Here is a 26,005-nt window from a genome sequence, read left to right on the forward strand (position 1 = left end):
TATAAAAACACCTTCAAAAATGGAAATGCCTTTCATTCTATATCCCGATTATCATAGTCATGAGGGCCTGTGCTAAAACTTATTAGTGAGTACTTCTATGAAAACTTATCAATATCTTGAAAAAAGATATTTAAAGATATAAATAAGTTGACCATCATGATTTTGGACCTTCGATATTAAATCGGGAAAAATTATTACACAGGAATGCGATTGATAACACTCCAAATGTTCATCTAGGTTTCTACAAAATGCACAAACAGTATGGTACGATCGTATTAATAAAACGTGTGTGCCATCTTAAGTGCCTCTTGATCTGAAATAATAATATTTATGAATAAAAGGAATTATCCCTTATCGTAAGATTGTTGCATTAGGAGTGTACACAACAAGAAAAAGAATAGTTTTACTATAAAAGACGTATAGTCAGCCAGGGCGAAAAAGGAATTCAGACAAGGATTATGAGTCGAAAACAGTACAACGAATCTTCTTTTTTCTCTAATGATTTAATGAAACGTCATAGCTTCTGCGCTTCGCGCGGGAGGGGGGAAACTGATTCAGACAAGGATTAAGAGTCGAGAACGGTACAACGAATCGTCTTCTTTCTCTAATGATTAAATGAAACGTCATAGCTTCTGCGCTTTGCGCGGGAGGGGCGAAACAAGAAGAGTCTGGAACGGTACAACGAATCGTCTTCTTTCTCTAATAATTTAATGAAGTGCCTAAGCATCCGCGCTTCGCGCAGGAGGATAGAAACTGAAAAATAACTTAGTTCCTAGCCCCTAGTTTTTAGGGTTGAATTTGTAGACATTGGAACATTGGCATTAATATATTTGTCGGTAATTGGTGGCTAGTTTTGTCGGTAATCGGTGGCCTCTATATACACCCCCCACTGAAAAAGGTCTATATAGCGACGCCCCAGGTAACAACACAGTTTATACTACTGAAGTGAAGCACCGTCTTTGTGCACTGTGTGCAGCAACGAAGCATATACAACGTCTCGCGACGTGATCACTTTTCTCTAACTTCTAACCAATCAGAAGGCCTTGTTTTTCTTCCACGAAGTGCATGCCGGTGGACATTAATGCGCCAAATGTGGTTCTCAAATTGCAAAAGATCCCTTCTCTTGGAGGGGGTAGGAAAAAGCAATTTTACGTCATATTATTCCAGGAAGTGCCTGAAAATGCTCTTTATGTGGTTCTAAAGTTGCAAATATTTCCTACTCTAGGTGGGGGCTGTTGGGAGAGTGCATGCAAAAATCGACTTGCGCCACTTAAGGCCTACTCGCTGTACACAGTATCAAAGTGAGAGAATTAATTGAATGTATCAAAATGATTAGATGCATTGCATATGCTTTTTGCAGAAGCAAAGTCACACACACACACGCGCACAATGCTAGCTGATATTGATATTTGTTATGCGTGGCATAATTAATTTTGTTAGGGATGATATTTGGATCTGCAAAGACCGATTTAATACCCAAATCCCAATTGTTTTATTCAAACATCACATAAGCCACTTTGGCGCAAGTCGATTTTGACACTCTCGCAAACAATGCCTTTTGTTCATCCAAGCGTGAACACATACCAAACAAAAATAATACTAAATGACTGATTTCGGATAAAACACTCTTTCATAAGATGAATGGATAATTTACTATTCATAGTCGATTTTTAAAAGAATTAGCAATTGTCTAGGTGTCAACTTTTGTTTGACTCGATCACACTGTATAGGGGCCCGCCTATAGTACGTTCCGCGGAGCTTCACTGCACTAAATATTGGCATGCTTCAGATGTGTTAGTTGCGATTATTTTGTCCGTACCACTAACGCGTCACATCGGCCAATTTTATTCCGCAGAGCGACTTGGTCAAAGACCACTCTCGAAAATCCCTCTCACTCTACCGTACTGGTAGTGGATAGTTCCATGGGTCTCAATATTACCTTACAAAGCTACTGCGCATGCGCTGTATGTGTGAACCACTTTTGTACAGGATACAGAGCTTGCCAAAGAAAGAGATATCTTCCAACTTTTCCTTCATTTCTGATCTTTCTCTCCTTTCTTCAATATTGTTTTATTCTTTCTTTCTTTCTATCTTTCTCAATTTGTTTGTTTGTTAGTGTGTTTGTTTGTTTGTTTCTTCCTTTCTAGTTCTTCTTTCCTTTTCTGCAATGCCATATGCGAGAAAAAACTAATTGCAAGCATAGTCACTTCATGATGGTTTTATATTTCAAATCGTCTTCAACTCCCCCTTATACTAGGCATTTGATTCCCTCCCCTTAACCCACCTCTATTCACTTTTCAAAACATACCTATATTGCGGTTTTTTTTTTTTAATTATTTCAAAACATATTTTATATTGCTTGTTTTATCATTTGAATGTAAAATTGAGACCCAGGAGCTATCCTCTACCCACTGTACTCTACCAACAACTTTGACAATAACACTTAACCTCAATCTAGGCTTTTGCGAGTTTTCTTTTTTTCGTAAGAGGAGGCAGAAAAACTTTTACGAACATATAAATGATTACTCCTGTAGAAGTCATAGGGTATTCCTTACTCCTTCCTAAAGAAAGGGTCTGAGATTGTTGTTCACCCTTATTTAACGAATGTGGTGATTTAGCACTACAAGGTAATGATTGTGCGAGTACAGAATACCCTGATAGCTCCTTGTAGCTAAACTAGTACCACCCACACAAAACAGTTCTCTATCAATAGATGGCGCTAAAGATGTTATTTCACAGTTCTATCTGTGCCAACGAGATGTGCGTATAATTATCTCAAGCGACAAAACTGAATTGAAACCCGGGGGGTGGGGGTACTCACATATAAAGACATACAGAGGTGTGCCGCTCTAATGGGTAACTTTTTCCAACAAAAAATAAATAAATAAAAGAGAGAGCAGGAAGGGAAAAGGAAAGAGGAGAGCTAAAAGGGAACAAAAAAAGAGGAAGAAGAAAAGAAGGGGAGATCAGTTGCAATTCATCAAGCCAACATCGTGTGGGTCGGGGGTGGGGGGCAAAAGGCCCTTAATTTCCTGCCCCCATCAAACTAAAAAGAGAGAAAAGGAAGGGAAAGAAAAGGGAAAGAGGAGAGAAAGGGAATGAAAAAAAAGAGGAAGAAGACAGGTAGGGGAGATCAGTTGCGATTTTTCCCGCCAACAAGGTCTGGATCGGGGAGCCTTTGCCTCCCACATCCCTGCCACCCCCCCCCTCCCCTCAACAAAAAGAGAGAGAGAAGGAAGGGAGGGAACAGGGAAGAGGAGAGACAGGAAAACTATTTTAAAAAAGGGGAAAAATATATACTTTTGCGCCGCTCTCGCCCCCCCCCCCCAAAAAAAAAAAAAAAAAAATCAAAAAATCAAAAAAATCAAAAAATCAAAAAATCAAAAAAAAAAAAAAAAAATCAAAACCAAAATCAAATCAAACGTGGTTTTTCCGATTTCGATTTCAGTCAAATCAGTGACAAATAATGTGAAATAATTTTTCGGGATTTTTCCTCACTTTTTTAAGTAAATTATACTTTTGTATACGTTGGAAAATGACAAATTTACAGTCAGGCAAGAAATATGCTTAGTGAGAGGCCTACATGTCTGAGCCCGCGAAATGGCGTGGCTCGAGCCCCCCCCCCCCCCTCCCCCCCACCCCCCTCTCCCCACACACACACACACTTTTTTCCAGCAACATCAAATTCTGTATAACTTTGCAGGAATTATTTATGTGTCATGTATGTCCCATCTGTGAAATGTAAACGTTAGCAGTGTCCTAATATTCAAATTATGCAAGGAAACCCGTTTTCTTGCTAGACTTCACTGTCAGACACTATATATTGAGTGACTGACTGGCTTTTTTTCTTCTTTGGTAATAACATACATCCAAATTAATGAGCTGTAAAGGGTACATGAGCATTTGTCTACATCAATAACCCACTTCTTGTAATGGCCAAAATTAAACTGATTGAATCTTTGCGCAGCATAAAACGTACGAACATACGGTACAATGGTCTGAAAATCAGATTATTACTAACTGGCTCTATAGCTCTTAAGTCGATTCGACAACTAATAGTCGTTATTTTCCCACTTAAAGACACTCTCAAGCCCCCCCCCCCTTTTTTTTTTAGGGAAGTGCTTTATTAGTGAAGCGATCCACGGCGAGACGGCCCGGTGGCCAAAACCGCCCCGCCTAGTACCGACTCAGAAAATGTTAAAGTATAGCTTTAGTTCTTGAAGTGTAGAAAACGAAGATAAATCAAAGTCACTGAAACAAATTCTTGATTGGAGTTGAAGATTTATTAAAATAAACGAAGAATTAATAAATCACGAAGTTCATGTTTTGGGGCTGGGCAACCCAATCGAAACAAATTAGCAACTCATGTCGATCGTAACGGAAAAGAGGTCCCGCTCTAGAGACGCAACTCGGTTTTTATACCCCCGAACTGACACGCCTCGCGCACCCAAAGATTGAGGCGTGTCACACAGACGCATTGCGTAATATCAATCCACCCATAATTAGTTTCCGTATTAAAAGGTCCTATATTTCTTGGCGAATTTACCCCCAGGATATAAGGCGCTCCGGATGATCCGCATCTCTATTCCTCACATACTTCTTTCACGCACCCACCTGTGTCTCTTACATTCTAATCTCTCAAACAAGAGATGCAAATCACCCGGAGACCCAACAACCCTGGAATATAACAAGGGATAAATGTTGCTATGTCCGTCCACACTAGCGAGCCCACATGCTTCTGGCTATTACACACCTGTAATCCTCACTTCCCCTCTCATACTATTTCGATAGTGTGAACAGACCCGGCAACAAGGAAAAACCCTTCCAATTGTAATACAAATCTATTTCCCAAATTTGCCTGATTAAATTTAAGTCAACTGTGGCGACACGCCCAGCGACACCTAATCCAATCGGCCAAGCCGAAAAAGTAGAGCCAAAATTAAGAGCGCAACGTCTCGGAACAGGTGTTAAAAATAGCATACAAGGAATTTGCCTTGTATATGTACGTCAATGAACCTTTGAGGAAAACGTAAACACAAGAATATCCATATCATTACATTAGTATTATCTTTCAAATGCCGTTGGAATTTAACCTTTTCATGTTTTGGCCTGCAAATGGGACATAGTACCGTTAAAGGTAATACAAAGTTTTGGTATGGGGTCATGATTTTGGTTCAAATTAACATTAGAAGCATATGCGATCAGCGATCTTATACTATTCAGCAACACGCATGCGGTCATTCCGACCTCTGAGGGGGGGGGGGGGGGGGGGGGGGGGCGGGCACGGACCCCGCCAAGGGCCGTGATCGAGGCGGTCTCCTGTCCCGCCCCCCCCCCCACTCAGAGGTCGGAATGACCGCATGGTTGTTGCCAAAATGTCCGGTAAAGGGGTACTTTTCGTGCGACAAAGTCCGGCCCGAGAATTGTAAAAAAAAGGGGTGTATTTGACTTTTCACCCGGAGATTTCTTTAAAAAGGAGGTGTTTTTTTGTTTTTTTTCTCATCTCTTTGGACTCCTGAGAAATTATTCTGAATTTAGGGGGGTACATTGAGCATTTTTCCTGATTTAGGGGGGTCTCCAAGGCACGAAAAGCCCGCAAAAAGCCCGCAAAAGGGGGGTTCGGAAATGTTGGCAGTCCTCAGATAGGGGGTGCTTTCAAAAAGAAGGTACGAGCATATGCGTACCCTAAATAACACTGAGTGGGGGGGGGGGGGGGGCCGGGTCCCCTGTATGCTCATTTGACCGTTATTAAATACCTAAAACCCCTGAGCTTCCGGGGCTCTGCCCCCTGGACCCCACCAAGGGCCCCAAGGCGGTCCACTGTATGCTCATCTGACCGTTATTAAATACCTAAAACCCCTGAGCTTCCAGGGCTCTGCCCCCTGGACCCCACTAAGGGCCCCAAGGCGGTCCACTGTATGCTCATCTGACCGTTATTAAATACCTAAAACCCCTGAGCTTCCGGGAGCTCTGCCCCCTGGACCCCACCAAGGGCCCTAAGGCGGTCCGCTATATGCTCATCTGACCGTTATGAAATACCTAAAACCCCTGAGCTTCCGGGGCTCTGCCCCTGGACCCCACTAAGGGCCCCAAGGCGGTCCACTGTATGCTCATCTGACCGTTATTAAATACCTAAAACCCCTGAGCTTCCGGGGCTCTGCCCCCTGGACCCCACTAAGGGCCCTATATAAGGCGGGCCCTGTATGCTCATCTGACCGTTATTAAATACCTAAAACCCCTGAGCTTCCGGGAGCTCTGCCCCCTGGACCCAACCAAGGGCCCTAAGGCGGTCCGCTATATGCTCATCTGACCGTTATGAAATACCTAAAACCCCTGAGCTTCCGGGGGCTCTGCCCCCTGGACCCCACCAAGGGCCCTAAGGCGGTCCCTGTATGCTCATCTGACCGTTATTAAAAACCCCGAGCTTCCGGGGGCTCTGCTCCCTGGACTCTCCGCCAATTAGTGGCCTGCCAGTGTCACAAACAGGGTATCTAAATATGCTTATCTGACCATAATTATAATGCCCAAAACCCCTGAGCTTCTGGGGGCTCAGACCCCACGCCAATTTACACTCTACCTGATCGTTAATAATCCACTTTGAAAAACGTTTCGCGGGGCCTGTATTCAACGTGTAAGAGTGGTGGTGATGTATATTTTGCTTCTGCCCCCCCCTTCCAAACGTTTTTGCTCGTTACGTCACTGCCCCTGGAAGGTGCACGAGCCCCCTGGAATGTTTGCCCCCCCCCATCCCAAACTGCTTCCGGCGCGCCTGTGCGTGCGTGTGTGGTGTGTGCGCGCGTGTGTGTGTGTGGGAGGGGGGGGGGTGGGGTCCCTATAAAGCTCATGTGCTAATTATTAATTTCCATTTTCATAGAACATTTAAATTCCAATGTCAATGATAAACATATTAATTACAAAAAAAATAAGAAGAAGAATGATAATAATGTCCTTTTTTTTGCTATTTTTTACTTTTTATTTAAATTGTTTAAAAAAAAAAAATCGTTTTACGCCTCTTACTGTTCATAAATATTAAATATTTTTTAGAGATATGAGTGTGAGGAATTGTGAATGGATATTTGAAAGCGTGTTCACTCGTCACACAACATAACTCTTATTTTTATTTTAGCTACGAGGAAGCAAGGTTGCACTGACAATAAAATACATGAAAGAAAGTATTCCCTTTTCGTTATGTTTATTGGGTACTGATGAGGCTGACGTACACTTGCAAAGTGTAGTCAAGCACAAGCCGAAGAATCGGAATGAAAATGCATAAATGAGAATTGAAGATATTGCACGTAGTTACATAATGATCAAAGATAAGAATGAACATGAATAAATGCGATGTACATAATGAATGAAAGCTTACGACAGAATAGAAATGCCGTCGAAAGTCCAATGAAGAAGAAGAGAGTTGAGAACGAAGGAACTGGCAGCTCCCAGCGGAGAGTCAGGCGCCATGTCGGTCCTGACTATAACGTTCCACTGGGAGACTGCAGCCCGATGAACACGGCAGAGAAAGAGTTGACGTGCCGTAGAAGACGAAATAGGCACAGTAGAATAAAGCCTGGAGAGGAAATTACGGAGACGTCTTGACTCGACCAAGGTGAAAGCGGGAGTGAAGAAAAACCTCGTGGAGTTGAAAATACGCGGGGTGAACAGTGCGGAACCACGATGCGCGATTGGAGGAATGAACACACGTGGTCCGAATAATGAATATAAATAAGTACCGTGATGGAAAAATACTGGAGACATGAATGTACAGTGAAAGTAGGGCGAATGTAAGTAGGGCGAATGTAAGAGCCGCTACAATTTCATATCTCTTCGAATTTAACGAGAAAAACTTACAAAAGCTTGGTACTGTATACTAGTACTAGTATACGAGCTGGCAAATATAACCCTTATCAACGTAATAATGCTGTGATTGTCAAGATGGGCTCATAATGCTTCAAGCCTCAACAAACAGTAAACAAGTAAATCTATGACTAACAAAACGGTACGAGCCGTTAGCCCTCTACGGTTTGAAATTGACATTCGGGGATTCCCCTGTGACGTTAGGCTGGAAAATCCCAGTTTCGTGTAGGTGTGGTGGTCGATGGATGGTGATCATTATTACCACACGTTTACACGATCACGACCAATTAAGATGGACCCTCGTATTGGCAGTCTCTGGCTTATCTCGACATGTGTGGGTATTGTTATGATATCTTGCTACATTTCAGGTAAGAGTATAGAGATTCCACCATTATTGTAAACCAGGGCCGGGCTGTCAACTTTTACTTTGGGGAACTAATTGGCCCATGCTCCTACTACTAGTAGTAGTACAGTGCATGAAGTTTACACGGCGAAAGGGTGGTGCGGTCACTAGTCTTCCACACCAGTCGTTTATAATATAATGCAAGGAATAATTCAATTTCAATTCAGAACTTTGTTTATTTCAGACTCAGCTGCACAAGGCAGAGGTCCATGAAACATATGTTACATAGATATATAGGGAAAAGAGCTGAAAACAATGAATCTGACAAAGAAAGACAGAATATATATAACAAACTACAATCTAACTCTAACTTCTAAGCTGTACCTGTACTAATTGTAAGATTAAAATAAGTACATGTAGACTATAACAATTATCTATTGAAGTTGTAACAATTATCTCTGCTCAACAACCAGAACAATATACTAATAATAGATAACTATAACAACGAGAACTATATACTGCACCCATGAGAGGCTGGATACTGGTAACACCAACATAATGATCTATTCCCATGTGTCAGCAGGCTATATTCAGCCAAAATCTCCAAAGGCCCGATGTGTACCTAAGACAACTATAGAAATTTAAATAATTTTAAAATTGAAATAATCAAAGTTGTAACAGATTGAATATTAAATGATGTTGTTGTTTTAGTTTTATTGGTGTGTATCATTTATTTATGAATATTTACGCTAAATTCAAGTTGCATTAACAAAATTAAATGGAAGCAGAAAAGGGAAGAGAAAAACGATCTTAGCTGTTCAATTTTGCGCATTTTGCAGAGATTCCAGACAGACTGCATGTCTACACAACTTCATTGACTATTTTGTGTGTATCTTCTGGCCAGTCCGGTTCGGCTTGCAACGAACACTCACGTTCACGTATCACGTGATCACGTATCACGTTTGCGCTGTTTCGTAAAATAGGTGACTCTAATTTACGAAGTGTAGGGTCTACCATTCGTTGTTTTCCACGCCGGTAAAACACGAATGATCACGTCTTCCAAAACGTGACGTGAGTGTTTAATCAATATTTTTATAATTGCAAGCGCTTGTTACTAAGACTAGTCATGACGTCACCGTAATATGTATGATTTGTGTGTACGATATATATACGTATCGCCTGCGCCTAGCTAGCTAGCTGACAACAACGCGTCGCGACGATATCCACAAAGTCGGAGAATGGGTGAGTAATTGATTGCAATATGAGTAGATTTAGTGAATTTAGTGATTAATTTTGAAAAATTTGTAATACTTTTCGTGATCTTCGGTAATTTCTTTTCATTTTGAGACTGTTCTCAACAGATATTTGGGGAAAAGGCTAGGGAAATATTTCTCTTCAAATTGCACTTTGATTTTCATCGTCGTGACGTGAAGCAGTTTGACTGCGGTTTGCCGTCATGTCACCCAGTTAGGGCCCGGGGTTCCGGCAGGCCCACCCCGTGGAATTGCGGTGCTCATCTGCAAATTTGATCGTCATCATGAATCTAATTCATCAATCATTGATTGAATTTAAATCTAGATTTAACGTACACCTTGAAATAATCTATGAAGTATGATTTCTTTAATAATCCAAGTGGGTTAATTCTTGTTAAAATCTTTAATAGACCCTTCTTCTAGAGTACGTGGACTCTGTCGAGGTACTCACTACCCCCCCCCCCCCCCCCCACTGAGCAAAATATTGGCCGGCACGATTTTCAAATTTCAGCACACTAAATTTCAAATGTGCAATTATACACGCAATGGCCCAACGTACAAATTTACTCTTACTCATGTATTATACATTTGTTTCTATATTTTGTATATTGTTTGCATAGACTACCTTATGTTTTATATAATTATCCATATTTGTTGTAGACTAGATCTAGTCTATAACTGATTTGTTTGATTGCAGAAAATAAAGTCTTTGAAATGAAATGAAATGAAAAATTGGTGGTGTCAACTTCAGACCAAAATTATCTGTGACCATGGATAATCAAACAACTCCAAACCCTATTTTATTTAGGCCTAGATCTAGATGTAAACCTGGAACTTATTAATAAAAATATTCAAAAAACAACAACTAGGATTTGTTTATTTACTGTTTAGATTTTGTGTGGGTCCAGCATGCTTGTCTAGTTGTCATAACTCATATTCATAAGGAGTCTACATTAAAGATTTGTTTCCAAATTGTGCAGTTCATGTTGATAAATATATTTTTGTTGGACGTTGTATAAGAAATGACCTCTAGTCCACAATTATGTTTACTTATCTGTAGTCCACCTCTTCTTGTTATAATAAACTAATTCTACTTAGTACTTCTTTGTGCTCATAGGCCATAGAAAGCACTGTGTGAGGTACAAGTTAAATATTCCATTAGTTTTACTTTGTACTGTGGTTCATTAAATAGGAATGTTGATTTCCACACCATGTTAAATATAAGGCCAACCATGACATAAAAAATAGCTATTATGCTTGATCTATTTTATTGTTAAGGAGAAAGGGATGCCTTGATTATTGTATTGGTTTTTTCCTTCTTTTTGTTCCAACAGATTGAAACTAAAGAGCTGAAAGAAGTTAACAACATGAAGCAGAAAGTCCCATGCAGGTACAATTACCAGGTTATTTAGCACACAAATATTAAACGATCACCTACATGTATTAATTCACTAAAAAAATAAATGGAACTAAGTTGACGTTGCAATTATAGCGCTTAGAGACTTCGGTGGTGAGCGCTTTATAAGTAACATTTTTATTATTATTATTATTATTAGCGTATATAGTGGAGGGTATATTTTATTCTAGTTCTGCACCTAGCATACAATTTCAATTTCAATTTCAAATTTATTCACATTTCAACAAAACATTACAAATAATTATAAGCATTTAAAACAAATTTAAGAAATACATGTTGGAAACAGAGGGGTCCACTAAAAAGCAATGCTTGTACAAGTGTGAACACCTCAAATAAAACTTAGGAATAATGAGTAATTAAATTTACTAATCTGTAATGACAAAAGGAACTACAAAATAGGGGAAATAAAAATGGGGATGCCAACAGAGACGAGAAAGGGACAAGACAATACTTTACACGACAAAGATAGAAGAACATGGTCATAATTATACAAAGAGTAGACAATGACAAAAAGAAGTGAGAGATCGAGGGTACAGAAAAAAATACTAAATGATGAGCTGCATGTGGGGTTGAGAAGAAGATAAGGAAAGAGAAATATTGATGTCTTTAATTTTTTTGGTTTACAAAGGAAAATGTGTCCTTATTTAAAGGAGGTCCTGTGTGCCCGCCCCCCCCCCCACTCAGTGTTATTTATTTGGGGGTATGCATATGCGTGTTCCCTCCTTTTGAAAACACCCCCCTAAGTCTGGTGTGTAAAGTCAATACGGGCCGGATTTTTGTGTACTATGAGCCAGACTTCGTGAAAACTACCCCTTTACTGGACATTTTGGGAATACGCATGCGGTCCTGCCGACCCCTGAGTGGGGGGGGGGGGGGGGGGGCGGGCCTGTGTGTAGAAGAGCCATATCTAATCCACATCCAAAGCACTACATGTAGGGTAAACACAGGACCCCTCATTACTTTTTTGTAAGGGCTCCTTTCACTTCTCGAGCAATGAAGATGAAGAAGAACACAAAATAAGATGAAAGTCTGTTTATAGGATGTATTATGGTTGATATGTATCCATTAGTATCAGTTTTAAATTGAAGTACCTACTTTGTTCTCTGTCATGTAGGATGATGCTTCTCTACAGTGGGTGATGAAGGCATGCTGGTTTACAAACTCAGGAGAGGAACAAAGAAGAGATATTGACGGGATCATATCTAGAGATGCGGGCCTACTACACTTCATACGAGCAAGTGTGCTAATATACATGTAGGTACCCCAATAAACTTTTGTGGAACACATGTCATGCAGAAAATTATAGATCTGACGAAGATATTTTTCATTGTCAGTTGACTTGTAAAAGAATAATTGACTGAATATCACAATTGTGATTAAGATTAAAAATTAAATGTCAATATAGATGAAATATAAGTCTACGTTACGTGTGTTTCAGTAGCATTATTTCCAGTATATTCTCTGGTCCAAGTTGTTTGGTCATTTTATGTCCCATACTTAAAGGTAATACACAGTTTTAGTATGGGGTCATAAATTTGGTTCAATTGAACATATTGGACGCATATGAGATCCTACAATATTCAGTGATCGTTGTCGCGGTTGTAATCGAGTCTAAAATTATGAAATTGTAAATCATAAACTCTTTATGTTGTATAGCTTCCTCTCAAGGTCAAGATATAAATTTTTCTTGACTAAAATCGACCAATTTGCTATTCTCGTTTGGAAGATATATATCACATCTACATATTCTGAGATTTTCATGGTCGCAGCTACCATTTGAAATTTATCAAAATTTACCGGGAGCACCAGTAAATATTTATATTCAATTTTTCTCGAAAGCAGAAGTGTTTTAGAGGCTAAGTTTTCTAGTGCTTATAATACATCCACAGGGGCATTCAAATATATCAAAATTGTAAAGAATCACTATCCACCCAATTTTCAAAATTTCGTAAAACTTTGTATTACCTTTAACCGAGTATTATTCAATAATGAGCACGAGTTTACATCACAAGTACATTGTATTACTTATTTCATACCTTGTCTGAACCAAACTCCAGCAGTCCTATCGTCTCAATGGGATCATCAGAAATAATCTAAAATGTGGTCAGAAACTAGTCTTGTACGAAAAATAGTTTCGGTTTGCCCAATAGAACCCCAAGTGAATTTCAATCCTTCCTTTTTCTGAGCAGGTATCAGGGTGTGTGTTATTAGTCGTCATTGATTTTCTTATATCTTATTTCATTTTTCCATTCAACAGACTTGGGTTATCACTACAGCCCTTTCTTCTGAAAACTAGGCTACAACTTTAGTGATGAATGCAGAAGACATCTACACGGGACTACGTCTTAAAGATGACACCCTCATATTATGAAACAGTACAATAGAGATGGGTTTAAACTGGAATATTTACATGATATTTATTTATTATTTGTATTATATGTTTGTAGAATACCACATTCAATAAAGCCAATGAAGTTTATTATCTTGTCAACGTAGAAATAATTAAAGATAACTAATCCTCAATGAATAAATATTAAAATTCTAACAATGTAAACTACCATCTTATAAGATGAAACTGAGGACTGGGCAGAAAGATTCTCCTTGAAATTTGAGTGATAAAGATCTATCAGTCCATATCAAAGATTGAATTAATTAATGATATTTTAATTATAATTATACTTGTTGAAATTCATTTACCTCTATGGACGGGGGGGGGGGGGGGGGGGGCTTGCTATCCTCTTCCTGGTGCTGTTATTACATGGCCCATGTAACGGGTTGCAATAGTGTACACATATGATTATATGTTTATATTAGAAGGACTTAGAAAGTGAAAAGTTTTGAATTATAGCATTAGTGTTGGTGAAAGTAACGGCAGTGTTGATTGTTAATGGGAGGGGGGGGGGGGTTGTTTCCCCAGTGAAATTAACGGTATACCAATGTAAAGTTAATTAAAAAAAGAGAAAACTATTCTTAAAAATAAAAATTATACAGGACATGGCCTCCTAACAAAAACCCTGGTACCACTTCGGTGGTGGTGCTGTCTGTTTTTTTAGGGGGGGGGGGGGGGCAAACCAATTAAACATTTCTAGTGTTAAATTCAATTGTCTTTAAAAAAAAAATTATGTCAAGATATTGAAATTAAACAATGGTTCACTTTCCTTTTTTCAAGTTAGAAAACTTGAATAAAATGCTAACCCTAAATTAAAAATGTTCTACTTCTAGCAAAGCTTCTGCAAAGGCTGCAAAAGGTAGAGTGAAGAGAATCCAATTGAAATGTGGACAGTAATGGAGTGAATATGGAATGGTTGATCGTAGTTGATAACGAGGGAATGCAAATGAGTGGTAACAAGTACGACTGAAAGTGAGACAGAAAGGAATTGCAAGAGGTTGTTCAGTCAATGGAACAAACCTTGCAGAAGATAATTTTCGGAGAGAAAGAGAGAAAAGGGGAATCATTAAAAAAGGAAAAGGGGCACCTATCAGTAGGAAAAGGGTACTTACAAAAAAAGGAAAAGGAGGCATGTGTCATAAGGACATTGATGAGAAAGGGTGCATATAACCCATGGACATTTTGTAAACCTTCAAATGATGAATTATCATCGAGTTCCCCCTCATTTTTTTTTGTCAGCTCGTGACAAACATATAATCCAGATGAAATAATTCTTCACAGCATATCAGTGGCGGATCCAGGGGGGGCGAAACGGCCGCGCCCCCCCCCCCCTATTGGCGGCGCAAAAAAAAGGAAGACAAAAAAAAAGAGGAAGAAAAGAAGAGAAAAAAGAAAAGAGAAGAGAAAAAAAAGGAGAAGAGAAAAGAAAGGAGGAGAGAAAGGAAAAAAGAAGAGAAAAGAAAAGAGAAGAGAAAAGATAACGAAATTATTGAATAGAGGGGGGGGGGGGCCGGGCCGGCCGCATAAAATCTCGAGCCGCGGATTCAAAGTTAAACGTTAAGAACAGCCCCTGCGCTACAAAGGTCATCACTCTGAAGTGAGAAATTTGAAAGGGCACAATATTTTGGGTGTCTTTTAAATAGAAGTTATATACTCAACAGTCAAATTGGCCGCTTCACAACTCTTATTTTGCCCTTCATTTGGATTCAGCTCATACCAGCTCGCTTGTGCTTGTATTTGAACTCATGTTGGTAGTAATCATGGACAGGGGCGGCAATCCTGGGTCCGATAGGGGGACACGTCCCCCAGGAAATTTAGAAATATAGCTAGAAAGAAATATAGCGAAAAGAACGTACATAATGGGCTCAGGGATTTTCTAGAATGCATAATTTCAGCATTCAACATTGAAAAAATCTCGCTTGGTCGCTACGCCCCGGCCGGCCGCGGCCCTCGCCCGATAACACAAAACTATGACGCTCCCGGCCGTGATTTATCCATGGTTGGTGTAATAGATCTTTTTCCATTTCATTTCTACTAACCTAATTGTGTGCCATCACAATCATGATTGTTTCATTTTCCCTTTAAAGCAGGCGCGTAGCCAGAGGCGGTAGGGGCAGTAAGATGACATAGGACGAAATAGCAGACAAAGAAACATTTTTGAAAATTCTGACAAGTCGAGAACGGTACAACGAATCGTCTTCTTTCTCTAATAATTTAATGGAATGTAAAAGCTTCCGCGCATCGCTCGGGAGGGGGGCAACTGAATTCAGAAAAGGATTGGGAGTCGAGAATGGAAACGTCAAAGCTTCCGCGCGCGGGAGGGGGAAAACTGAATTTAGACAAGGAGTCGAGAATGGTACAAAGAATCGTCTCCTTTCCTTATAATTTAATGAAACGTCAAAGCTTCGGCGCTTTGCGCGTGAGGGGGGGGGGGGGGGACTCAATTCAGACAATTAAGAGTCGAGAACGGTACAACGAATCGTCTTCTTTCTCTAATAATTTATTGAAATGTAAAAGGTTCCGCGCTTTGCGCGGGAGAGGGGGGAGAGGGGGGGAAGCTCATTTCAGACAAGGATAAAGAGTCGATGACGGTACAACGAATCGTATTCTTTCTCTAATAATTTAATGAAACGTCAAAGCTTCCGCGCTTTGCGCGTGAAGGGGGGTGGAACTCAATTTGGTCAAGGGTTAAGAGTCGAGAACGGTACAACGAATCGTCTTCTTTCTTTAATAATTTATTGAAATGTCAAAGCTTCCGCGCTTTGCGCGGGAGAGGGGGGGGGGGGGGGAGGGGGGGGGAGGGGGGGGGAAGCTCATTTCAGACAAGGATAAAGAGAAGATGACGGTACAACGAATCGTATTCTTTCTCTAATAATTTAATGAAATTTTAAGCTTCCGCGCAATGCGCAGAAGGGGGAAATTGAATTTAGACAAGGATTAAGAGTCGAGAATGAAACAACGAATCATCTTCTTTCTCTAATAATTTCATTAAACTATGAAAGACCAAAGCTTCCGTGCTTCGCGCGGGAAGGCGGAGGGGGGGAGGTGGCTGAATACAGTCAAGTTATAAGAGTCGTGAATGGTACAACAAATCTTCTTTCTCTATTAATGAAAGGTCAAAGCTTCCGCGCTTTGCGCAGGCGGGAGGAACCTGAATTCAGACAAGGATTAAGAGTCGAGAATGGTACAACGAATCGTCTTCTTTCCGTTATAATTTAACGAAACATCAAAGCTTCCGCGCTTCGCGCGGGAGGGGGGGGGGGAGCTCAATTCAGACAAGGATTAAGAGTCTAGAACGGTACAACAAATCATCTTTCTCTAATAATTTCAATTTAAACTATAAAAAGTCAAAGCTTCCGCGCTTTGCGTGGGAGGGGGGGGGGGGGGGGGAGAGGTGGCTGAATACAGTCAAGTTATAAGAGTCGAGAATGGTACAACAAATATTCTTTCTCTAATAATTAATGAAACGTCAAAGCTTCCGCGCTTTGCGCGGGAGAGGGGGGGGGGGGGAGGGGGGGAAGCTCATTTCAGACAAGGATAAAGAGTCGATGACGGTACAACGAATCGTATTCTTTCTCTAATAATTTAATGAAATTTTAAGCTTCCGCGCAATGCGCAGAAGGGGGAAATTGAATTTAGACAAGGATTAAGAGTCGAGAATGAAACAACGAATCATCTTCTTTCTCTAATAATTTCATTAAACTATGAAAGACCAAAGCTTCCGTGCTTCGCGCGGGAGGGCGGAGGGGGGGAGGTGGCTGAATACAGTCAAGTTATAAGAGTCGTGAATGGTACAAAAAATCTTCTTTCTCTATTAATGAAAGGTCAAAGCTTCCGCGCTTTGCGCAGGCGGGAGGAACCTGAATTCAGACAAGGATTAAGAGTCGAGAATGGTACAACGAATCGTCTTCTTTCCGTTATAATTTAACGAAACGTCAAAGCTTCCGCGCTTCGCGCGGGAGGGGGGGGGGGGGGGGAGCTCAATTCATACAAGGATTAAGAGTCTAGAACGGTACAACGAATCATCTTTCTCTAATAATTTCAATTTAAACTATAAAAAGTCCAAGCTTCCGCGCTTTGCGTGGGAGGGCGGGGGGGGGGGGGAGAGGTGGCTGAATACAGTCAAGTTATAAGAGTCGAGAATGGTACAACAAATCTTCTTTCTCTAATAATTAATGAAACGTCAAAGCTTCCGCGCTTTGCGCGGGAGGGGAAAAACTGAATTCAGACAAGGAATACGAGTCGAGAATGGTACAACAAATCGTCTTCCTTCTCTAGTAATTTAATGAAACGTCAAAGCTTCCGCACTTTACACGGGAGGGGGAAAACTGAATTTAGACAAGGATTAAGAGTCTAGAACGGTACAACGAATAGTCTTTTTTCTCTAATAATTTAATGAAACGTCAAAGCCTCCGCGCTTCGCGCGGGAGGGGAAAACTGAATTCAGACAAGGAATACGAGTCGAGAATGGTACAACAAATCGTCTTCCTTCTCTAATAATTTAATGAAACGTCAAAGCTTCCGCGCTTCGCGCGGGAGGGATAAACTGAATTCAGGACAAGGATTAAGACTCTAGAACGGTACAACGAATCATCTTTCTCTAATAATTTCAATTAAAACTATAAAAGGTCAAAGCTTCCGCGCTTTGCGCGGGAGGGGGAAAACTGAATTCAGACAAGGATTAAGAGTCTAGAACGGTACAACGAATAGTCTTCTTTCTCTAACAATTTAATGAAACGTCAAAGCTTTCTTCGCGCGGGAGGGGGAAAACTGAATTCAGACAAGGAATAGGAGTCGAGAACGGTAAAACAAATCGTCTTCTTTCTCTATAATAATGAATAAAAGGTCAAAGCTTCCGCGCTTCGCGCGTAATTTGGAGGGGGGGGGGGGGTGGCAGCGAGCTGCCCGAATATTAGTTTTTTTGATATCTTTTCTCGTTTATTTTGGTGATAAATAACACTTTCACAATATTATGGTCAAATTGTTGCTCGCTCACTAGCCGAATTGTGAAACCAGAAAATTACTTTTTCGGGCAAGAGGCTATAGCCCCCCCCCCCCCCCTCCCCCGATGAAAATGTCCAAAATTGTACCGGTATGGTGCTTCTAATATGACCTTAAAAAAACGGTCTGCGCAATTTTGGACTTTCCGGCCCCCCCCCCCCCCCCTATTGGAAAATCCTGGATCCGCGCCTGGCATATGAGTAGGGAAACAAAAATGTGAAAAAGAAACCAAAGATAAACTTTAAGAAAAAAAATAGAGAGAAAGGAAAGAAATAGGCCTATTATCTTGCTCCTTTTCATTTCAATTTTCTTGCAATTTATTTATTTCTATAATCTTCAGCCTTCTCCACTTGCATCTCTCTCTTTCTCTCTCTCTCATTATGGGATAAAAAAATAGCATATGAACCTACTCATGTAAGGCATAATTTTTCCTATCGGTCTGTATTAATTTGAAATTATGCGAGCCAAATATTGGTAGGTAATGGTGACCAGCAGTGACGTAATAGGGGGTAGTGCAGGGAGGGGCGAGTTTCCCCATCCTCCGCGAAGCTTATGACGTTGCATTAAATTATTAGAGAAAGAAGACGATTTGTTGTACCGTTCTCGACTCTTAATCCTTGTCTAAATTTAGTTCCCCCACCCCCTTCTGCGCAAAGCGCGAAAGCTTTGACGTTTCATTAAATTATTAGAGAAAGAAGACGAATCGTTGTACCGTTCTCGAAAATAATCTTCGTCTGAATTCAGCTCCCCCATCCCTCCTGCGCGAAGATCGAAAGCTTTTACGTTTCAGAAGACGATTCGCTTTACCGTTCTCGACTCTGAATCCTGGATCAATTCAGTTCCCCCCTCCCCCCCCCCCCTCTCCTGCGTGAAGCGCGGAAGCTTTGACGTTTCATTTAATTATTAGAGAACGAAGACGATTCGTTGTACCGTTCTCGACTCTTAAAGTCTTAATCCTTGTCTGAATTCAGTCCATCCCCTCCTGCGCGAAGATCGAAATAGCTTTGACGTTTCATTAAATTATTAGAGAAGAAGACGATTCGTTGTACCGTTCTCGACTCTAATCCTTGTCTGAATTCAGTCCCCCCCCCTCCCGCGTTTTACGTTCCCTTAAATCATTAGAGAAAGAAGACGATTCGTATTACCATTCTCGACTCTTATCCCTTGTCTCAATTCAGTCCCCCCCCCCCCCCCTCCCGCGCGAAGCGCAAAAGCTTTGACATTTCATTAAAATTATTTAAGAAAGAAGACGGTTCACTGTAACGTTCTCGTCTTGTATTCCTTGTCTCAGTTCAGTCCCCCCCTCCTGCGCGAAGGCTTTGATATTTCATTAAATTATTAGAGAAAGAAGACAATCGTTGTACCGTTTTCGACTCTTAATCTTTGTCTGAATTTCAAAAGTGTTTTTTGTCTGCTCCCTTTTCTTCCTACGTCCTCTTCCTTTACTATCCTCTCTTTTTTTTTGGCCGGCTTTTATTTTTTTTTGGGGGGGGGGTGGCGCCCCCACCGCCCCTAGCCACGCGCCTGCTGTCAGATGAACATATTTTGATACCTTGTAAGGCAATAAATTACGGTCAGATAAGCATTCAGGGTCCCGCCTTAGGGCCCCTGGTGGGGTCGAGGGTGTGGAAACCCCGGAAACTCTGAGGTTTTAGGCATTTGATTACGGTCAGATGAACATATTTGTATACCTTATTTGTGACACTGGCAAGACACTGATTTGCGTGAGGTCCAGCGGGCGGAGCCCCCACAAGCTCAAGGATTTTAGGCACTAAATTACGGTCGGATGAGTATCAAGGGGCCCACCTTAGGGCCCTTAGTTGGGTCCCGGGGGCAAAGCCCCCGTTTTAGGCGTTTAATTACTTTAACTACTCTGTCTTTCTTGCTCTCTTTCTTTCTATTTCTCTTTAATATGCTTTTTCAAAAAATTCGGGGGTGGGGGAAGGAGCTGGAAGCTCCCGATCCCCGCCGTTCCGCGGGCCCTGACATGTAGGCATCTCAAAAGGCATATTTCTTGCCTGGCTGTAAATTTAGGAATTTGTCATTTTACAACAAACGCATAAAAAATATAATTTACTAAAGAATGAGAAAAAATCTCGAAAAATTATGACATTTCAGCATTATGTGTAAACCACCGTTATGGAATTAGAAATAAACCACGATTAAATGTTATTTCCCCCTCCCCCCCCCCCCCTCCCCCCCCCCCCCCCCTCTTGTTGGCGGAAAAATCGCAACTGATCTCCCCTACCTTTCTTCTTTCTCTTTTTTTCTTTTAAGTTTGCTGGGGAGGGGGAGGGGGGGGGGCAAGGTCCTTTCGACCCCCAACCTTTTACACACATTGTTGGCGGGATTAACCGCAAATGATCTATTTCCCCTTCTTTTCTTTTCTTCTTCTCCAATTTCCTTCCCTTTATCTACTCTTTTCCTTTTTTCTTTCCTTCTCTCACATTTTTTTCTTCTCTTTCTTTTAAGTTTAGTGGGGAGGGGGGAGGGGGAGGAGGCAAGGTCCTTTTGCCCCACCCCACCCCGATCCACAACTTGTTGGCGGGAAAATTGCAACTAATACCCCCTTCTTTTCTTTTCCTCTTCTCCAATTTCCTTCCCTTTATCTCCTCTTTTCCTTTTTCTTTCCATTTCCTTCCTTCTCTCTTATTTTTTTTATTTGGGGGGGGGGGGAGGGGGGAGGCAACAGCCTAGGACGCCCCCCGATCTCCTTCTTCCCCCTTTTCTTTTCCCTTTCTCTCCTCTTTCCCTTTCCTCTCTCTCTCTCTCTTTTTTTTCCTTCCTTTTTTTCCTTCTTTTTTCCCCCCTTTTTTCCCTTTTTTTCCCCTTCTTTTTTTCCCTTCTTTTTTTCCTTCTTTTTTTTCCAGGGGGGGGGGGGGGCGGGCCCCCGGCCCCCCCCCCTGGATCCGCCTCTGCTTTCGCCCGCCCCCCCCCCAAGTCAACAGCCTCCCCACCCCCACCGAACTACAACTTGTTGGCGGGAAACTTGTTACTGATATCCCCCTTATTTTGTTCTCTTCTTCCTCTTTTTTTCCTTCCCTTTATCTCCTCTTTTCCTTTCATTTCTCTCTTTTTTTCCTTTCCTTTCCCTTCCTTCTCTTTGTTTCAGGTTTGCAAGGGGGGGAAGGCCCTTTCGGCCCCCGATCCACAGGTTGTTGGCGGGATTAATCGGAACTGGTCTCCCCCTCTTTTCACCCTTTTCTTTTCCTTCCCCCATTTTTGGGGGGCGGGGGGCAAGAGCCCCCCCCCCCCCCCCCACCGAACTACAACTTGTTGGCGGGAAACTTGTAACCGATATACCCCTTATTTTTTCTCTTCTTCCTCTTTTTTCCTGTTTTCTTTCACTGTCCTTCCTTCTCTCTTATTTTTTATGTGGGGGGGGGGGGGCCGGGGGTGGGGGTGGTAAGAACTGGGAGGCAAGGCCCTTCCCCCCCCCCCGATCTCCTTTTTTTCCCCCCAGTTTCTTTCTCTTCTTCCATTTCCTTTCTCTCCTCTTTCCCTTCTTTTCAATCTCTCTCTCTCTCTCTTCTCTCTTTTTCTGTTTTTCCTTTTTCCTTTTTTTCCGGGGGGGGGGGGGGCCTTGATCCGCGCCAGAGTTACACAACATATTCTGACGTGAAGCAGCTTTTTTGCTATTAGTCTCTTCTCAATGACAATTTGCATTATTTTTTTAAACGCCAGCGTCAATTTACGTGAGCTTTCGTAGATTGCATATAGCAAATTAACTTTTGTTGGGTCACGTAACCCAACACTTCGTAGATTTGGGTGACCTGTTTCACGAAAGGGCGCAATACGTGATCACGTGATCACGTGATACGTGATACGTGAGTGTTCGTTGCAAGCCGTCCGGTTCGGTTCGGTTCGGTTCATTGAACAGGCTTCTTGTTCAAGGCAGCCGTAATAAACTAGCTACTTTTGAGTAGTCTTGCAGATCAGGCGTTTATAAGAACTAAATCAATAAATAACATGAAACATAATCAAATAATTTATTTAAATATTCTACAAGTTGTTTACCTAGTCTTGCATATCAGGCATTTATTTATCAAAATAACACAAATTAATATCCATTTCTTTATAATGTATGGAATTCATTCTTTTAATATGAAATAGTCTTCCATTATTATATCCTTAGGCCTAATTAGAAGTCGCCAATTTACTTCTTCTATTTTAATTAGACACACGTTTATATCATTATTCTTACATTGAATTTAATTCGATTAAAAAGAAAATTGAAGAAGAAAAACCAGGGGTTCACAATAGGCTTTTTAAATTTCATTTGTTTCATTTTGCCATAACAAATTAGGGTTCAAACCCAAGTCAATGCTCTTGTGCCGTTTGGTAAAGCTTTATAACCATTGTCAGTTTTTCTCCTTCAATATCTCATTTAATTGTGTTTCATGTTATTTTTTGATTTAATTCTTATAAACGACTGATCTGCAACACTACGTAAAAACTAGTTGTAGTTAATTTTCAATCTGTTTCAATTTTGATTATTTCAATTTAAACGACTTGAATACCTATTCCTTAAATTCTATTATAAATGACTAATGTGGAAGACTAGTTAACGCACACTTTCGCGACAATGAAATCAACATCAGGCCCCCTTTTTTTGTTTTCCTTCAGATTATGTACAATGGTGAATGGAGTGAAAATTAGTTTGGCAGGGATTAACCAAACAGTATAAGTTAAAAGTGTTTTTCCTTATTATGCCTTTGGACCTGTGTATGAATATAGCATGATATTCATGATTATTGTAGCAGCATTGTACGCATGCGCCATTGCTCTTGGTAACCGTGTTTTTGTGAATAAAGCAGTTCAGAGATTGAGAGTTAGCACAATCCACAATGTAGTCCATCTCTAGTCTAGCTTTTGTGTGAGATTTCACCATTACATATGACCGCTCGATGAGAACTCTTAGCTACTGAAATATGGTGGCACGCAGTGGTATTTCAGCAATGACTATAAGTAAAAAGCTCCAGACTTTGGAGGATTTTGAGGAAGATTTAGAAGCCCAAGGAAGACAGTCCCAGCTTACGTTTAACGTTGCAATGCTGCATACGGTACGTAACACTATGCGGTACGCAGTATGTTTCACCATAACCTTGGCGGCCGGATCTCTTCACTTCAATGAGATTGTAGCCTAGAGGCTAGTCTTTGTGACAGGACATCCTTGTAGCCTCGAGGGTAACCTGGAGTGTGTGCATACGACGAGCAAGAGTCGTGGAAGCGGTGCAAGATTTCGACCAGATTCCGGTGGACGACGGCCAAGATTCCAGTCTACGTGTGCTCCCTCCAGAGAATTAGACTATTAGAGTATTAGTATTAACTGAATGTCAGTCAGAGACAGAGTCAGAGACTTGATTGATGATTTGTTTTGAGCTTGATTGTACGTCGTTGGACACTGCCATTGTTGATGAAGAAAGAAGATGGACTAGTCTAGGCGGCTAGGCCTAGATCTAGAACTTACTTGGTAAGACCAGGAACCAAGCATGATTCAGGGCTGTTTACCCGCATTTGGAGGGAGTCTCATGCCACCACGCTCATTCTCCCGCCGCCCCAAAAGCACATAGCGGGAGGCTCCTGCCACCACGCTTTCCTCCCGCTCTCCCGCCAACGATGTAGAATCTCCCGGTTTATGAAGAAAAAAGAAAAAAAAATATGTTGAAAGAAAAAGACAAAGCACACCGAAAGGCAGTGTTTCTGCACATCGTAGGACCTGAATGACTCAGAATATACAATGCTCATAGCTTTGAGAGAGAAGCAGACCAACATGATGGTGATGTTATCATCGCGAAGATGACGAGCCTCATCGTAGGAAATGTGAATGAGACCTATGAACGATACATCTTTAACAAGAGAGATCAGAGGCCAGGTGAAGGCATAGAAGCCTATGTATCAATGCTCAAAGAATTGCCTGTAACTTCTGTGATTGCCTGAAAGACAGCCTGATACGGGACAGACTAGTCCTTGGTATCTCTGACACATCGACGAGAAAAACCCTCCTGCAAAGGAAGAAACTCAAGCTTGATGAGGCAATGCATCTGCAGGTCGTCAGAAATCACTTAAACACAGATGGATACGATTGGAGATACTGGATGTAGCCAGTCAATTCACAAAGTGGAGAGCACTAGACCAATTAAGGCAAAAAACAAGCATGGTTAGCAACCCAAAGATGAGGACCATCAAATGCAAGTTCTGTGGCAAGTCACGTAAGCCAAAGAAAGAAGAGTGCCCTGCTTTTGGCAAAGAATGCAAGTCATGTGGGAAAAAGAACCACTTTGCTCTCTGTTGCCAGAGCAAAAAGAGCTACAAACCAAACAGAGAAGTACACAGGTTGGAGAGAGAGTCAGGGGACAGCCAGTCTGACTCTGAAACAGAGACTGTTAGTTGCATCGAAGTCTACGCAACAGGCACCAATAAGGTGAAGCCACTATTCGCAGAGATGCAGATCGAGAATGAACCGGTCAAGTTTCAGATTGACTCGGGTGCAACAGTCAGCGTAATTCCTCTGAAGTTCGTCCCGAAGCAAGAAAAAATTGTGAGGGAGAATATTACTTTGAAAGTGTACAACCAGACATGTATCCAAGCAGAGGGCAGAGCTCAAATCCTAATGAGAAACAGCAAGACAAACAAGAAATATAGGGTTAACTGCATTGTAGTCAAAGAGAACTGGTTAACGCCTCTTCTCAGTTGTAGAGCTGCGGAGCAAATGAAGTTTTTTACAGTTCACTATGATAACTTCAACCAAGTACATGCAGTTGAGACTAAAGACATCCTCGAAAGCTGTGAAGACATCTTCAATGAAGAAACTCCTGGCAGACTTCCAAGAAAGGTGAAGCTGGTATCACAGGAAGACGTGAAGCCGTCCCGATGTAATGCAAAACCAGTTCCTGTAGCAATGAAAGAGAGGGTCAGAGATGGTCTCGCAAAGCTGGCTGAACAGGACATCATAACCAGGGTAGATAAGCCTACTCCGTGGTGCAGCAGACTTGTTGATAACAAAGAAGAAGGACAAGAGAGACTTGAGATTCTGCATTGAAATTTGAAATTGAAATTGATCGGAGACCTCTAAACAAAGTCTTGCAGAGGGAGATCCACAGACTCCCAGTCATGGAAGACGTACTTCCAGAACTTTCTAAAGCAAAGATAATCTCAAGTTCGACTTGAGGTCAGGATATCTACACTGTGAGCTCGATCAAGAGAGCAGCTACCTAACCACAATGAATATCCCATTCGGTAGATATCGATTGAAGAGACTACCATTTGGACTGAATGTGTCAGCAGAGATCTTCCAGAAGAAATTCCTATAAGCCCTGGATGGTCTAGAAGGAGTAGAGGGATAGGGGACACAAGGGAAGAAGAAAAAAAACCATGACGGAAGGTTGCAAGCCCTTTTCCAGAGATCGATGCAGAGACAAAGGCATCAAGCTGAACCGAAAGAAGTCAGCAGTGAAAATGACGAGCATAACTTTTCTCGGACATGTTGTGACAGATCAGGGACTCAAAGTTGATCCAGAGAAAGTTCAAGCCATAAAGGGGATGCCTAACCCCACAAACCCAACAGAAGTACAACGTGTGCAAGATAGTGTGAACTACCTAGCTAGATTCCTACCAATGTTGTCTGACACGTTTGAACCCTTGAGAAGACTGACTCACAAGGATGCTGAATGGAATTGGACACCAGAGCATGACATGGCATTGTCTAAGATTAAGGAGTTGCTGACCAAAGCACCTGTTTTGGCATATTA

General features: G+C 41.4%; 1 protein-coding gene and 1 long non-coding RNA gene across 2 annotated transcripts in view; both read left to right on the top strand.

Moving 5' to 3' along the window:
* Positions 1-8,090: 8,090 nt before the first annotated feature.
* The window catches only part of LOC115921448, a 28,641-nt gene continuing 10,726 nt past the window's right edge, over positions 8,091-26,005 (top strand). Inside the window, exon 1 of the mRNA XM_030978937.1 lies at positions 8,091-8,219. Coding sequence (XP_030834797.1) covers positions 8,093-8,219 — 127 coding nt within the window. The 5' untranslated portion in view covers positions 8,091-8,092. The remainder of the gene's footprint in view (positions 8,220-26,005) is intronic.
* LOC115921218 lies at positions 9,381-13,137 on the top strand. The gene is made up of 4 exons (XR_004062826.1): positions 9,381-9,436; positions 10,782-10,837; positions 11,979-12,118; positions 13,122-13,137. It is a non-coding gene; the product is annotated as an uncharacterized LOC115921218 (long non-coding RNA).

Source organism: Strongylocentrotus purpuratus, unplaced genomic scaffold, assembly GCF_000002235.5.
Source record: "Strongylocentrotus purpuratus isolate Spur 01 unplaced genomic scaffold, Spur_5.0 spur5_scaffold_1, whole genome shotgun sequence".
In the NCBI taxonomy this organism is placed as follows: domain Eukaryota; kingdom Metazoa; phylum Echinodermata; class Echinoidea; order Camarodonta; family Strongylocentrotidae; genus Strongylocentrotus; species Strongylocentrotus purpuratus.